Below are 17,557 nucleotides of genomic sequence, written 5' to 3' on the forward strand. Positions count from 1 at the left end.
GTGCAATTTTTAGCATGCCTGATGTGATAAGGGCATTGGCCATACATGGCATGCACATGCAGAGGTGACAAATAGTTCAACGCCAATATTGGGCAGACAGATTGATGGGAGGAGGCCTTACCCACAGCGAGTTTATAGGGAGAGGCGCTCATATCTGCAACTGAGTGAGGCAGACTGCGTTGGCAGGCTGCGATTCAGAAAGGACATCATCACTGAGATCTGCCAACTAATCAGGGCAGACATGCGGCCAAGAAGTAGAAGGAGGACTGCCCTCCCTGTAGAAATAAAGGTAACAGCAGCACTATCGTTCTATGCTACGGGATCATTTCAAGCTTCAACTGGTGACGTATGCTCGATCTCTCAGCTCACCACCCAATGCTTCATTCGTCAGGTGACTGCTGCACTGTATGCCAAAAGGGGCCAGTTCATCACTTTCCCTGTGACCACGCAGGCAATGAGAGACTGGGCTGTGCGGTTCTCCAGAATTGTTGGTTTCCCCAGGGTACAGGGTGCCATTGACTGTACCCATATCGCCTTGAGAGCACCCTCGAAAAATTCCGAAGTTTACCACAACAGGAAAGGGTTCCACTCCCTAAATGTGCAGCTGGTGTGTGACAATCTGCAGCGGATCATGGCAGTGGATGCCAAATATCCCAGCAGCATCCATGATGCTTTCGTCCTACGCGAGGGTGTTATATCTGCGATGTTTCAGGAGCTGCCAGAAGGGCAGAGCTTGTTGCTCGGGGGACAAAGGTTACAGGCTCGCCACCTGGCTTATGGTGTCCCCCACCCCCCTACGCAATCCCCGCACTGAGCCAGAGCGTCAATACAATATGTCCCACATAACGACACGGAGCATCATAGAGAGGACAATTGCCGTTTTAAAGCAACTTTTCCGATGCATGGACCACTCTGGAGGCTACCTGCAATACTTCCCTCACCACGTCGCTCAGTTCACTTGTCGTGTGCTGCATGCTGCACAACTTGGCCGTCATGAGGGGACAGGTACGGGACACTGAAGATCCTCCTGAGGGGAGAAGGAGGGATGAGGATTCGGAGGCTGATGAGGAGGAGGACGACCAACAGCAGGAGGAGGAACCAACTCCAAGCCGCAGGACGACGGCGGAGGAGAGTGGGGCAACCAACGGGACCTAGAGCCATTGCTAGAGACTTGTGTCAGTGGCAAATCCGTGAACGTTTTTCTGCCTGAAGGCTAAATGGCGGCGATTGATTATAATGTTGCACCATGTTGACTGTTTACAGCCGTTTGCATTTTTACTAATTGGTTGGTTTATGTTGGTTAAATTCACAAAATAATGCACTGATTCTGGTTAAATTAAAAGATAGCTTTATTAGACATTTGTACTTAATTTTAATAAAACATTTAACTTTTCAATGAAGAAATAACAAACTTTAAAATTTTCAATTAACATGTATCAAACTTTAAACTTCTCACAAACATTAATATTTTCAATTACCAAAACTTTATTGTATTAAACTTTTCTATTATCAAATAAGTAGCAGCAAGATACAAGTATATTCAACGACCACAACCGCATAGTGCCCCTCTTGCCCGCACTGGTGCCTCTACCCTGAGCCCTGTCTGTTGGCGCAGTAGAATTCCTCAGCCCCCTGGTGAGCCCAAGATTATATTTTTTTGTTTTTCGTTGGTGGTGGGGTTGGACAGGGGCAGACCTAGTAGACACCTTTCTGGAAGGCCCAGGTTTGTCTTCGTCTTCTTTTTCAAGCTGTGAATGACCCTGCGGCACAGTCCCCGAGGGTGGTCTGGGGATGATTTGAGTGGCAGCAGTTGATGCCGCCAAGTGGTGTTGTTGAATGACAACCTGGGTGTGTTCCCTTTGTCATGTATCCTACATGGTTACTGCTTGTACTATTACAAGGTGTGCCACCAGGGGGCACCTCAGTGGGAGACTTGTAGGTTACCTGTACAGGTGTGCCAGGCCTAGTATAAAAGGCAGGCCCATCAGGTGTGATCCTCACTCTGGAATTATCAACAAAGGACTAAGGTCACTACAGTACATGTACAACACATTGCCTCGTGGAGTCATTATCAGAGCATCTAAAGACATAACACCCTTATTGCAGCAGCTACCTGCAAATTTCCGTCACATATGTCAGACAATTTCTCTATCAGCTGTCCGACAGTGTATCAAGTGCATCCACCATTCCCTCCCTAATCTGCCCTGCCAGTGGTGGTCCTAGTCCTCCAGACAGTGTTGCTACTTCTCCTGACTGTCCTGCAATTTCTACCCTCACCCTACCCATGGTGCCCAGGAGCGACCTGGTTAGCTGCATACTCTCCCCACTCATCCCGATGAGCTGTACCATGTCTACCTGCGCTTGTGGTTCAGCTATCCTTTCCACCCTCCTTCGCCGTGTCCCACCTGTGCCTAGTTCCTCGACCCTATTGGGCATCCCTCTCACAGGTGTGTGTTGCTGGACCACACTGGGACCCACATCCTGATCCATGGGCTCCACCAGCTGTAGATCCAATATGACCATCTCATCAGTGAGGGGGATCTTCATGCTGGCCTTCATCCAGATCGTCCTGCTCAAAATCAGGAAACAATACTGGACTCTCGTCTGGATGTCCTTCGGATGCTACTTCTGATGGTACTTCTGCTTGTCCTTCTGGATCACCTTCTGCCTCTTCCTGACGCGCAGCTGCTGTAAAACATATCGAAAGCATCCATTAAAGCCGAGCGAGCCCATGCAGTACTTAGCCAACCCACAGTTCAAATTGCAGGGCTCACCCTGTCTATTTGAACTGGGCCCAGCGTCCACATTGGTGGGTGGATCTTCTCCGGTGAGCTTTAATCAGATCAGAGATCCTCTTTTCCAGCTGGCTCAATTGCAGCTTACTTGGTGGACCTCCACCAGTATGATTCCTGTGGTTCCTGATCTTTGCATTCTTCAACTGTAAAGATGAAATAGAACTTTTTAAAGAGAGGGTCCTTCTGTTGTGGTGGCCACACACACACACACATTTACAAATGTAATTGCAGTGCATACTTACTTTAATTAATTGTCCTAGGTCCTGCCACTTCTTTTTCAGCTGCCCGCCGATTCTCCGAGTGATGGTTCCTGCATTGTGCTCGACAGCAACACCATCCCAACGTTGAGCCATTGTAGCAGGTTTTACTTTTTTTTCGCTTTCCCCGAGTTGCCAGCAGATCCCATTTCCTCTCCATGATATCTACCAGGGATACCACTTCGGGCAGGAGAAATTGAACGGCCCCTCTCCTTAGAATTCCTTTTCCACTTCCCTCTCAGCCATGTTTTGCAGGTTTTAATGCTCAAAATTACAGAAAGATCCAGCCAGCACAACCCGATCACAAAGGGCTCTTTAAACATGTCTGATCCAGACCAGATTTCTTTTCTCACGCATGCCCAGAGAGTTTTTAAGCGCAGACTTGAATCTCCGTTTCCGGCCCAGACAACTTCGGAAAGCGCAGCGCCAAATTCAAATATTTGTTTGATGAAAGTCCCGATTTTTTTTTCTGCCACAAACATACAAAACAAATCATACGTTAACATGCGCAGGCCCCAAAAATGCAGCAAGTGGAAAATAGGGGCCCTAGTATGTGACATTCTTGCTCGATACCTGCTTCAGACATATGAAATATAGTCCGATACATTCTGTGCGATAATTCACACACTCAGGAATATTTTGCACTGCACGAGTCAAGCTGTCTTGCCAAATCATTCCCATTGTTTTTGTTTAATAGTTGTGGCCAGTTCTCCCTCCCAACTCAATGGAGTGTTGGAAGCCACACCTTGTTTGTATTCGAGTTTCTACAATATCATGGATACCTTCTAGCTCTCTTGTGTTGTAGCTTCGGTGTTATTCAGTATAATAACCTGAATATTATCAAGCATCAACTGCACGTGCTTAAAGTGGGTTAGAGAATCTCACTTCACGTCCCCCAAACTTAGTGATGCTTTCGTTTAACAAGGATCAATTTATTTCTGATAAAACATTCTTCTGTCATCTCTAAGTAGGGGCCGGGAAAAATACAATAAAATATACAGAGGTTTTGCATTCCATCAAAGGTTCCTTTCCAGCTTATAAGTATCTTCTACTTTATTGAGATTCCTCCCTCTCCCAACCACCAATAAAGTGTAATTTGGTGTAGATAAAACAGAAAGTACAGCAGGCTCGAGTGCCATGGCCCCCACAATCAGTTCAAACAATAGGAATATCCCTATTTGTTCAGTCAAAACAGAAAGTAATATGAGAGCAAAGGACAACCATGAGCAAATAAAACACATTCACAAAAAGGAAAACTCAATTCCTGATTCCATTCCCCTCCCAGACAAAAATTAAAATTGGCCCAGTAACTTTTGTCAATGTTATTTTTCTCTCGTCTATTCATTATTATACAGCAATTTAACTCGTGCCACTTTTAATTGAAATTATCATATCAAGAGGGAGCAGCCAAACCACTGCTTGAGTTACGGAATGATTCTGGTGTAGAAATTAAGTGAGTTAACATGCCTAGAGAACATTTTACTGTAATGCGGATTTAAATAATTTCTTAGATTTCTTTGAATGTTTTCCGACATGGTTTGGTGCAATCCCCAAGCTTCTGCTTCTTTCCTGTTCCAATATTCAGGAATATCCTATGATTGTATGACGATGAGTGTGGTTAGTCAGATGGGGATGTGAGTATGTACATAGACAGAGAGGGAGAGGTGGACCTGCAAGGTAGGTTGGTGTGAGGGATGATGTGCAGGAACAGGCTTGGGAAGGCAAAGTAATAGGATTGTGGTGACAGGCACATCAGGATGGAGATGAGTGTGGCATTGCACTCACCTTTCCTGACCTCATGAGATCATTTGGGGGTTACACCTTGTAGAAACACTCGGAAAAGAAAAAAGGCACAATCCTAGATGTACAAGGGTATGAACAAATTTCAGTGCTAAGTTTGAGTTATTTTTCTCACACCATTTTCCAGTCAGGTCTATTTTTGTCTGCTACCTGGGAAGTGGCTTTGTCACTTTAAATGAATGGTGAGACATTACTTAATCTCAAGCAATGAGGATTTGAGCGACAGGAATGGCTTGGTTATTATAGAGATGCTTTATGGTGTTGTTGGAGGGGAACATAGTACAGCATGTGGCAGCCATGTGGGTGCATTGGAGCAAGTTAAATAGCTATGGCTATTATGAGGCCATCCTGGGCCTCCCGGTCAGCAATATGCACGGCTGCTGATGCCATCTCCACATCAGGTTCCTCCTCCTCCACTTCTTTGTCTTCCACCTATTCCTTCTCCTCCTCTGCAGACACTGTGTGCTCTGTGCCTTGCTCCTCCTGCAGCTCCAATCCTTGCTGTTGCGCTATGTTGTGCAGCGCACAGCAAATGATGATGATTCTGGAGACTTTGGCTGGTGCGTACTGAAGGGCTCCTTCAGATTTGTCAAGGCATCTGAAGCGCATCTTCAGCATGCCTACTGTTTGCTCTATGACATATGATACATCAGGTGGAAATGAGGCTTTCATTATAATGCTCCCAGGCCTCAGTACTTGGCTTCCTCAAGGGCGTCAGGAGCTACATCGTCAGTGGATAGCCCTCGTCTCCAAGCAGTCAGCCAACAAGCCTTTCGGAGGTGCAAAGAGCTGAGAGAAGGTGGACTGACGCAGCACAAGAGAGTCACAACAGTTGCCAGGGAGCCTGCTGCACAAATGCATGATGATCTTTCTGCGGTTGCAGATGAGCTGCACATTGAGGGAGTGGAAACCTATGCAGTTCACAAATAATCCTGGGTGATGAGCGGTTGCCTTGCTGGCCATATATATGTGCAGTCGATGATGCCCTGCACTTGTGGGAAGCCAGCCAGAGCCACAAAGCTCGGCGTCCCCTCGGCAACACCCGCCCAATCAGTGGAAAAGTTGACATAATTGGCTGACTTGTCAAACATGGCATCGGTCACCTGGGCGATGCATCTGTGGGCAGCCGACTGCGAGATCCTGCAAATTTCTGCTGCAGATCCCTGGAAGGAGGCTGAGGCAAACAAGCTGAGAGCAGGGCGACTTTGACAGCCACTGGTAAGGCATGTTTACCAGATCCTCTGGGCAGCAGGTTTAGTTCCAGCAAGCTGCAAATGTCTGTGACGACCTGGCGCCATAGCCTCGGAAGTACCTTGGGACATTTTGCTGTATTAAAAGGTGCTGTACAAATGAAAGTTGTTGTTGCTGATTGAACATAAACTTTATTACAAGGATACAAAATATAAATTACAAAAATTATCTTATGAAATGAAAATGATTTTTCTTTTAATGTAGGAGCAATTGATTTTTAAATGTAGGATGTGCAACCACTGTCGATATAAGGAACGGTTAACACCTGCCTTCACATAGCAGACAGAGGAATCCTACAGCATTGTTAGCGTGTGTCCACTAATATTTATCTTGGGAGTAGATCCTCCATTTCCTTGTGATTACAATAATGTTCATTCAATTCCAGTCATACTTTGCACATGGCTTTTACCAATTAAGATAATATTGTCTCATGCTATACATCTAACTTTCATATAGAAGTTCCATATTCAGATTTGTACACTTATTGCCAATTCTCAACAAATCTTGATAAGAACACATTGGCCTGGTTTTCAAAGTTCTGTTCACAGCTTAAGCTTTCATTTTTTTTGCAATAAGTCATTGGACATTGTTATGCCTCAAATAAGGTAATGTAACTGAGTACTGTAGACGTAAATGTGATGTTAGTTCCTTTATTCTAACTCCAGAGTGTTAGGACCGCATGGGAGGCCTGCTTATCTACAGTGCTCCCAAGGGATGCTGGGATCCCTTGGGACTCAAACAGGTACGCCTTCTGGTGGCAGTATAATATTGGTTACATAGGGTTGCATACATAACATCACTCCCTCCCAAAGTCAATAGAACACTTATTTACAGGGTGAGACGATCTGGGGCCTTTCGCTCCCTTGTCGATCTTCTCGGTACGAATGCAGATGTAGGTGAGTTGGTTGGTTCTTCGCTGGGCTGCTGTGCAGCTGGCCTTGCTGGGCTGGTGAGTTTGGCTTCATGGTCAACTGTGATGTCGGTTGCCACTTGTGTGCGTGTTGGAGGCTTGAAGTTGCTAGTGTCCTCTTCGGGTTGCTCGTGGCTGTGAATCGCAATTTGATTTGGTCCAAATGCTTATGCAAGTTAGTCCATTTGCAAGTTTGACCTGAAACACCCTACTCCCTTCTTTGGCTATGACGGTGCCAGCAAGCCATTTGGGACCATGTCCACAGTTGAGTACAAATACAGGGTCATTGACTTCAATATTGAGTGACAAATTTGCGCGATCATGGTACATGCTTTGTTGATGCCGCCTGCCTTCGACGTGATCATGGAGATCAGGGTGGACAAGAGAGAGCCTTGTTTTGAGCGCCCTGTTCATGAGCAGCTCAGCTGGGGGAACCCCGGTGAGCGAGTGGGGTCTGGTGCGGAAGCTGAGCACGACTCGGGACAGGCGGGTCTGCAGGGAGCCTTCCGACACGCGTTTCAAGCTTCGCTTGATGGTTTGGACTGCCCGTTCTGCCTGGCCGTTGGATGCGGGCTTGAACGGGGCAGATGTAATGTGCTTGATCCCATTGCGGGTCATGAATTCCTTGAATTCAGCACTGGTGAAACACGGCCTATTGTCACTGACAAGGACATCGGGCAGGCCGTGCGTGGCAAACATGGCTCGTAGGTTTCCGATGGTGGCAGTAGACATGCTTACAGACATTATCACACACTCAATCCATTTTGAATAAGCATCCACTACAACCAAAAACATTTTGCCTAGAAACGGGCCAGCAAAGTCAACATGGATCCTAAGACCACAGTTTGGAGGGCCATGACCACAAACTTAGCGGTGCCTCCCTGGGTGCATTGCTCAGTTGAGAGCAAGTGCTGCATTGGCGCACCCAGGCCTCCAAATTTGAGTCGATGCCGGGCCACCACACATGGGATCTGGCTATAGCTTTCATCATTACTATGTATAGGTGGATAGTGTGTAGGTCGTGTATGAACGTTTCTCTGCCTTTCTTGGGCAAAACCATGCGATTACCCCACAGAAGACAGTCCGCCTGTATGGACATTTCGTCTTTACGCCGCCGGAATGGCCTGATCTCTTCATGCATCTCGGCTGGGATGCTGGACCAGCTCCCATGGAGGACACAGTTTTTTTTTTTTTTACAAGGGACAGTAAAGGGTGACTTGTCCAGGTCCTGATCTGGTAGGCTGTAACGGGTGACTTTTCGTTTTCAAATGCATCCATCACCAAGAGCAAGTCTGCAGGCTATGCCATTTCCACCCTGGTGGTGGGCAATGGGAGCCGACTGAGAGCATCAGTGCAGTTCTCTGTGCCTGATCTATGGCGGATTACTTAGTTATATGCAGACAGCATGAGCGCCCATCTTTGGATGCGAGCAGAGGCATTGGTATTGATACCTTTGCTCTCTGAGAATAGCGATATGACCGGCTTATGGTCAGTTTCTAACTCGAGCTTAAGCCCCAACAGATACTAGTGCATTTTTTTTAAGGTGTAAATGCATGCCAGAGCTTGTTTTTCAATCATGCTGTAGGCCCTTTCAGCCTTGGACAAACTCTTGGACGCATAAGCGACCGGTTGCAATGTTCGCGATTCGTTTGCTTGTTGTAACATACACCCGACCCCATACGAAGACGCATCGCAAGCTAGCACTAAACATTTACCCAGGGGTCATACAGAACAAGCAGTTTGTTGGAACATAACAGATTTCTGGCTCTCTCAAAAGCAGCCTCTTGTGATTTCCCCCATACCCAGTCATCTCCCCTTGCGTAGCAACACATGTAGGGGTTCTAGCAAGGTGCTTAACCCGGGTAGGAAATTATCAAAATAATTGAGGAGTCTCAGGAACGACCACAGCTCTGTCATGTTCTGTGGTCTCGGTACGTTCTTGATGACCTCCGTCTTGGCGTCGGTGGGTCTGATGCCGTCTGCCGCAATTTTTCTCCCTAAGAACTCGACCTCTGGCATCAGGAAAACACACTTCGAGCATTTCAACCTGAGTCCCACATGGTCTAGCCGACTTCGAACCTCTTCCAGGTTCTTCATGTGTTCAATGGTGTCCCGACCTGTGACCAGTATGTCGTCCTGGAAAACCACGGTACGTGGAACCGACTTTCGCAGGCTCTCTATGTTCCTTTGAAAAATAACCGCGGCCGATCGAATCCCAAACGGGCATCTATTGTAGATGAACAGACCTTTGTGCGTGTTGATGCAGGTGAGGCCTTTCGAAGATTCCCCCAGCTCCTGCGTCTTGTAGGCCGAGGTCAGGTCCAACTTGGTGAACGTCTTTCCTCCAGCCAGCGTCGCAAATAGGTCGTCTGCCTTGAGTAGCGAGTACTGGTCCTGCAGCAAAAAACGGTTAATCGTTACTTTATAGTCCTCACAAATTCTGACCGTGCCATCGCCCTTGAGGACCGGAACAATTGGACGGCCCACTCGCTGAACTCCACCGGCGTGATGATGCTCTCTCATTGCAGCCTGTCCAACTCAATCTCCACTTTCTCTCGCATCATGTATGGCACCGCCCTTGCTATGTGGTGGATGGGTCGTGTACCGGGAACCAAATAGATCTGCACCTTCGTCCCAGAGAAACGTCCGATGCCTGGCTCAAACAACGACGGGAACTTGCTCAGAACCTGGGCGCATGAGACGTCGTCGATGGACGAAAGCGCTTGGATGTCATCCCAGTTCCAGCGGACTTTTCCCAGCCAGCATCTGCCAAACAGCGTAGGGCCATCTCCTGGTACAATCCATAGTGGGAGTTCGTGCACTGCTCCATCATAGAAGACTTTTACTGCTGCACTGCCAATTACAGGGATCAGCTCTTTGGTGTAAGTTCTCAGCTTGATATAAATGGGGCTCAACTTGGGCCTGTGTGCCTTGTTGCACCACAACCTGTCGAAAGCCTTTTTGTTCATGATGGACTGACTCGCACCGGTGTCCAGTTCTATGGATACTGGAATTCCGTCCAGTTTAACTTTTAACATGATCAGTGGACATTTCGTGGTGAAGGTGTGTACCCCGTACACTTCTGCCTCCTCAGTTCGAGTCTGTGGTTCACTTTGATCTGCCATGGATCGATCTTCCTCTGCAAGTGGTGGTTTGCAGGATTTGCAGCTCGTCTGCACGTTCGCTAGAGGTGTCCCATTGTTCCACAAGCCTTTGCACGCATAGTGTTTGAAGCGGCATTGATGGGCTCGATGATCACCTCCACAGTGCCAACAGGGTGTTAACTGCCTCGCATTAATGATTGATGGTGGACTCTGGGTCATTTGAGGGCGTGCAGCTGCCGGCATGTATGTTCTGTCATATGCATTCCTGCCTGAAAACGACGTTACTTTGTGTTAGCGAAATTTGTTTGGTGTTATCGCTGGTGGCCATAAATGCCTGGGCTATCATTGTGGCTTTGCTCAGGTTCGGTGTTTCAACAGTCAATAGTTTGTGAAGGATAACCTCATGGCCAATGCCAAGTATGAAAAAGTCTTAGCATTTGCTCCAGGAATCCATCGAATTCGCAATGTCCTGCAAGGCGCCTTAGTTCAGCAATGTAGCTCGCCAATTCCTGGCCTTCAGACCATTGACGTGTAAAATCGATACCTTGCCATCAGAACGCTCTCCTTCGAATTTAGGTGCTCCCAGACCAGCGTACACAGTTTTTCATACGATTTTGTTGTTGGTTTCACCGGAGCAAGTAGATTCTTCATGAGGCCATAGGTTATTGCACTGCAGACGGTGAGGAGGATCGCCCTTTGTTTGGCAGCCCTGCTTATATATAGTGCTCCCAAGAGATGCTGGGATCCCTTGGGACTCCAACAGATACGCCCTCTGGTGGCCGTATAATACTGGTTACATAGGGTTGCATACATAACAGACATGATCTCATCCTTGGAAGTAACAGTCTCGTCCCCTTCCAACTCGTTGGCCATGAAGTATTGGTCGAGTTGCTCCATGAAGGCCTCCCAATCATCCCCTTCTGAGAATTTCCCTAGGATACCAACCGTTCTCTGCATTTTCGCGTGGTGGTTCGTTATCTCGTCGCCAGTTGTTATGTCTCAAATAAGGTAATGTAACTGAGTGCTGTAGATGTGAGTCAGTGTGACCTTAGTTCCTTTATTCTAACTCGAGTGCCGATACAGCATGGGAGGCCTGCTTATATACAGTGCTCCCAAGGGATGCTGGGATCCCTTGGGACTCCAACAGATCCGCCCTCTGGTGGCCGTATAATACTGGTTACATAGGGTTGCATACATAACAGACATGATCTCACCCTTGGAAGTAACAGTTTATTTTCCAGATTTTAAAAGTAAAGCAAATACAGATCAGTTCCATTTGTGAATCTGATCAAATGCCAAGATGACAATTACATTTAAAGTCACTGGAAAGGTGGTGAAATAACTGTGCTCTCAGCAGATAACAATTGCTAACATATTTAAGTCTGGATATACCTTGGCACAATTACTGATTAGTAGAAAGAAACCATGTGTGGTAATTAATCCAAGATGGCTGCCACAGACAAGTTGTTTTGCCGAATATTGACAAGGTGGTGACGCCATTCTAGTTTTGGTCACATTAGCAAAATCCACCTCAAAAAAGTGAGGTTTGGAAGAGTGATATCTTTTGGCACTTTATCTGTTCACTTTAAGAATTTGCATTCCCCCTTTAATCCAGAAACAAATATTGTAAAGTTAACTGTTTAATGAACTATTCTTCACTTTAAAGCTCTTCAATTGTATGCCTGTGAGCACACATTCCAGCAAGTCATGCACACTTTCAAATTTACATTTAATCATTTTGTTTAAACTCTTCAGAAAAGTCCCCACTGTTTAATGTCAATAACTCTTGTGTCATTTAATCTATAAATCTGAAGTAATAAAGCTAATGTCTGTAATATTAATGCTAACCATGCCAGCAGCTTGGTGTAGTAAGTGAAGGAAGAGTGTTACCATTGAATATTAACATGCCAATTCAAGGTTGAGAAACATAAGCCAAACTTGGTTGTACAATATTGTCTCTGTAATTAAACATGATTGTAATCATGTAAATGTTTATTGTTGATTTGGTTTAAGTTAGAAAAGCCAAATCAAATACAACTAATTGAAGCTAATTTTGTTTTAGCAATACTATTTATTTAGGGATTAAGCCAATTATTCCAATTATCACCAAAGAGAATTCCAGGTAATGACTTGTCATGGCGGGTACAATTTCAGTAATTTAATAAACAGCTCAGTTCTCCTTTCCATCCAAATGTACTCTACTGAAAAATGTTTTCCAATCTAAACCAAGGCCATTTGTATGGAAAAAAAAGATCTGTTTTGTCAATATTATTATTTCATTGAATTTACCAGCTAATCATTAACTACACTCGGTGTGGGGAGGTTGAACAATCAGCCAGATGCTACCACAATTTATAAATGCTTTTGTGCGGTTAGAGTTCCCATTTTATTTCTATCCCAGAAACGTGCTCAGTGATAACCAGTGGCAAATCATCCAACAGTCCATGTGTACAATGTAGAAAGATTTATTTTTTTAATTCACTGCCTTACAGTATGGTAAACAGAAGTTTTTTTTGAAAAATCAATTGGAATTTAAATAGTAAAACATCAACATGATATTATAGTTTATGAGTTTCAATTTCTCACTTCAAAAGGGGAAGAGGAGCCCTCATAAGGAGTGAAGACTGGTTTTAGAAATTGTGTCTTAAAATGGCCAAAGTGGCACATTTTGTACGTTCCAAGCTCTGCAGTGTATGCGATGTGCCAGACCACAGTGACATTGCTATAACCTTTAGGTGCTTTGTCCCAGTACAACCTAAAAACAAAAACAAACTGAAGTTATAAAATGCAAACATAATAAATCCTTCCAGCGGAGCATCTTTCGACATTAACATTCCTCCAAGTGAATACAAAGTCAAGCAGCAGAGCTTTCTCAGATCAACGTGCGCACGAGGAGGGTCACAAACAGACATCGTCTCTATTCTCAAATACTTGGCGCATGGAAAATGGAACGAGGCTGACAGTGATACTGAACCCGAAATGGGGAGTGATTGGGAGTTTTGAAATCAGTGTGGCTCCACTGCAACAGGACACACTCTCTGGAGGTAACTAGTAATGATGTCCCTTTTGGTCTGCTCTACGTGGCTGTCTTCAAAATGCTGGGTTATAACGAATACCAGAAAATCGACCAACATTTGGGATTCCAACACTGGTTGGATGCATTTCTGGAGGTTTCACTAAGCTGGGCGGCAGTGTGAGCTGGGAGGAGGATGCCAAGAGGCTGCAGGGTGACTTGGACAGGTTAGGTGAGTGGGCAAATGCATGGCAGATGCAGTATAATGTGGATAAATGTGAGGTTATCCACTTTGGTGGCAAAAACAGGAAGACAGGTTATCTGAATGGTGACAGATTAGGAAAAGGGGAGGTGCAACGAGACCTGGGTGTCATGGTACATCAGTCATTGACGTTTAGCATACAGGTACAGCAGGTGGTGAAGAAGGCAAATAGCATGTTGGCCTTCATAGCTAGAGGATTTGAGTACAGGAGCAGGGAGGTCTTACTGCAGTTGTACAGAGCCTTGGTGAGGCCACATCTGGAATATTGTGTTCAATTTTGGTCTCCTAATCTGAGGAAGGACGTTCTTGCTATTGAGGGAGTACAGCGAAGGTTCACCAGATTGATTTCCGGGATGGCAGGATTGACATATGAGGAGAGACTGGATCAATTGGGCTTGTATCCACTGAAGTTTAGAAGAATGAGAGGGGATCTCATAGAAACATATAAAATTCTGACGGGATTGGACAGGTTAGAGGCAGGAAGAATGTTCCCGTTGCTGGGGAGTTCCAGAACCAGGGGTCACAGTCTAAGAATAAGGGGTAAGCCATTTAGGACCGAGATGAGGAGAAACTTCTTCACTCAGAGAGTGGTTAACCTGTGGAATTCTCTACTGCAGAGAGTTCTTGAGGCCAGTTCATTGGATATATTCAAAAGGGAGTTATATATGGTCCTTATGGCCAAAGGGATCAAGGGGTATGGAGAGAAAGCAGAAAAGGGGTACTGAGGTTGAATGATTAGCCGTGATCTTATTGAATGGTGGTGCAGGTTCGAAGGGCCGAAAGACCTACTCCTGTACCTACTTTCTATGCTTCTATGTTTCATCACATGACATCCTGCCTCCAACCACCCCGCCCCCACACTCCTGCCATTAATCGCCCGACACATGCAACCTTGCATGGTACCTCCTTCCCACGCCAATTAAAAAGCAAACAGGCTCTTAATTACCCGTAGGATGATGCTTAACCATCAGTCAAACAGCCTTTTTATTCCTTCTCCAATATTTTTATAACAAAAAGAAAATTAAAAATTAAAAAATATAAATTTTTTTAATGCCCTTATGATTTTCCCTCCCCTCCCCTCCCTTCCTCCCCCCCTCCCTCCCCTCCCCGTCCTCCTCCTCTCCTCTCCCCTCCCTCCTCCCCTCTCCCCTCCCTCCTCCCTCCTCTCCTCTCCCCTCGTCCCCTCCTCTCTCCCCCCCACCCCCCTCCCTCCCCCCTCGCCCCCCCCCCCCACCCGATTTGCTCACAGCAGTGTCCTCGAGATTAATCTTCAAATCCTGGAAACTGCAGGCCAATCCTGGAAGGTTGGCAACCCTAACCAACCTACTCTGCAACTTTTGTTTGGCTTCTTCCTACAGCCAAGTAGTGTTGGTTTTGAACTGTAGCTTTTGGTAAATGAACAAAACAAACTCTGTCCTTTCATGTATACTTTCAGTTTAAAGTGCATAATCATTTCAATCCTTCTGCTGGAAGAACACTCTGACTAAACTAAAAGACACACTTCCTCCTGTTGGTTTAATGTATTTGAACTGTACTGTGTTCCATTCACAGATTAGCTTGCATTTTAAATGCACTTTCTATGTCTGATTTGAAATAATTTCTCTGGCTTTGCAATATACTTCATGTATCTCTATCTCCACGCAGAGTATGGTTTGAACAGTGATAATCTCCTGACGTCTATGCAAAACCATACTGATATCAGTTATTATCAGTGGAGGATTACACCAGCTCTCAGTTTCTGAGCAAACAGCAGTCAAGCTCTGTTAATATTCTGTGATGAAAGCCTCTCTCAGACCCCTGAACCAATCAGAGAAGAACTGCCAGAAGTCATTGAACCAGCTTAAGCGGGCAAGGTTCCATGTGGTATCTGGACTCGAGTTTCTCAATATCAGTTCAACCTTTTTGACAGCGCTTGTGAACATCTCACTGGCCGATTTAAATAGGCCAGCGACAAGTTCGAATATATATTCCTATTTTTAATACACTAGCAAGTGGCCAATTGTGGGGTGAAATTAGTTTTAAACTGACAGACACCCGCGGTGATAGATTTACACCTGAGATTTTATAATGGTAGGGTTTATTTCACCGCATTTACTGATTGGTGCAAAAGTATTCATCGACTACAGAAGTTGGCTGTCTCATCCCTTCCTATTCTCAACAATAAACCGGCAGCTCATATTTATTTTTAGAATTTATTGAAATTTTCAGATTGCTTGTCTAAACACCTTGCACGATTTTAGTTGAGGTCCGTCCACCCTTGTAACCAGATTAAGTTCTGCTCATATCCAAAGGATAAAATGAATGTCGGTAAGAAGGGGTGCTCGACATTGCCCCAGTCCTGGCCGCTAGACCATAATACTGCCAACTCAGTGATTTTCATTTTAGCATCAATTCAGAAAAGAGCATCATCACAGAATGTTTTTTTTTAAAAGGCGGGAGAGTATTTGGTAAAGTTCATCACTGCAGAAATTTAACTAAAGTAAGAAAAACCCATTCAAGTAAAGTTCAGCGTGCTGTTTTTATTCTTTGTAAAGGGCTGGCGGGGGTATGGAGGGGGCTGAGAAAAGAGTGTGCAAATGTCCTGTGTGGATTTTATAACAGGAAAACAATACATGGCGGACAAGCAGTTTGGGAGGGATGTATTTGTTTACTCCTGGAATCATTTACAGGGTCCGGATGTTGAAGTTGTCTGCTTTGACTTTCTGAAGTGATAAATATTCTCAGTCCTAAGAGCTTGTTATCACTGCAGTCTCTCTCACACATACACAGAAACAAGCAGCAGTCGGCTAACACAAACTAAATGTAAAAGGATGCTGACAAGGGAGCATATTCTAAAAAGGCCAGGCAGAGAAACAACTCCATAGCATTGGGGCCTTTTGCTGAAAACATGTGCATCTACGAAGTACGGCAGTACCACACTGCAGAAATTCCAGAAAATTACAGCGCGAGTGACTTAATCATAGAAATTTATGGCACAGAAGGAGGCCATTTTGCCCATCGTGACCGTACCGTACCATTGCTTTATTCGCTGGGATTTTTGCGATGCTCCACAGAGACGATCGCCAAAAAAGTCGAACCGCTAATTACCATAGTTCTGACGCCCCCTCCCCTTAAAATCATTGGCAAAATTGGGTTTGTTGAATTAACGTCACCGAGATCCCCTCAAAGAGCTTGGGCCATTACAGAATGGCACTGGAGGACTCAAATCAGTAAAGTATTCAATCACTCAGCAGCTTGCTCGAGGGTAACATTTTTAGGAACTTCATTGAAATCTTAAACTTCAATTCATTAATAAAATAAGTGCTTTGACAGCCAATCGACCCTCCGATAGATATTTTTATATTAATGTTTATTAAGCTGGTGCGCTAAGCATGGATTGCAACCAGTAATTAAATATGGCTAAGGATCGCCCGTGGTTCAGGAGAAAACCTTACGCATACAGATCCCTTAATGCCGATTTATATATTTATACAGTTTCAGTACAAACTCAATCAAATGAACCCTGACCTGAACATTCTTCCCGTACATACTGTGACTCATCCCCATGTTATCTGATTGGAGCCATTGGTCCGAAACGCATCCCTGTTAAATAACCCGTGTCGGGCTCAGTAAATTGGATGTGTATCAGACATTGACCATGCTACTCCCAATCTGCCGCTCTTCTGCTCACTGCAGTACACTTGAATAGTTTTTCCAGCAAATGATGGCGTGACTTCGCTGCTGGTGAATCGGGGGGGCGGGGGGGGGGCATGACGGGACAATTTATGGCATCTATCTCCAATATCGCCATTGTATCAAATACCAGGCCATTTAATAAAACAGAAAAAGTGAAAATCTTTCCTACAGTCTCTGAGCAAAACCTTGGGTGGGAAGGCCTGGGAAGAAGAAAATCTTTATCCTGTAAAGAGGGGTCACATTCTTCTCATAACAACCCTTTTAAATTAAGAACTCAGGGAAAAGAAAGCCCTTTGCTGAAAGAAGGAGCCACAAGTAGAAGGCAGAGAGGCACCGAGATTGTGTTGTGCAGTGTTCGCTCCTCCTCAGGTGACTGACTGCGTGGTACAGTGCCCCCAGCTATACCCCTCGGGTGGATTTGAGACCAGCACTGCCACCCATTCCCAAGGATTTTGGTTGCAAACAATGTGTGAACTGTCTCCGGGCCTTT

The 17,557-nt window shown here is 45.3% G+C and overlaps 1 protein-coding gene across 1 annotated transcript in view; it reads right to left on the reverse strand.

Moving 5' to 3' along the window:
* Positions 1-12,691: 12,691 nt before the first annotated feature.
* Positions 12,692-17,557, reverse strand: part of asah2 (N-acylsphingosine amidohydrolase 2) — a 121,090-nt gene continuing 116,224 nt past the window's right edge. The window contains exon 20 of the mRNA XM_070875059.1: positions 12,692-12,872. Coding sequence (XP_070731160.1) covers positions 12,692-12,872 — 181 coding nt within the window. The remainder of the gene's footprint in view (positions 12,873-17,557) is intronic.

Source organism: Pristiophorus japonicus, chromosome 3 (assembly GCF_044704955.1).
Source record: "Pristiophorus japonicus isolate sPriJap1 chromosome 3, sPriJap1.hap1, whole genome shotgun sequence".
Lineage (NCBI taxonomy): Eukaryota > Metazoa > Chordata > Chondrichthyes > Pristiophoridae > Pristiophorus > Pristiophorus japonicus.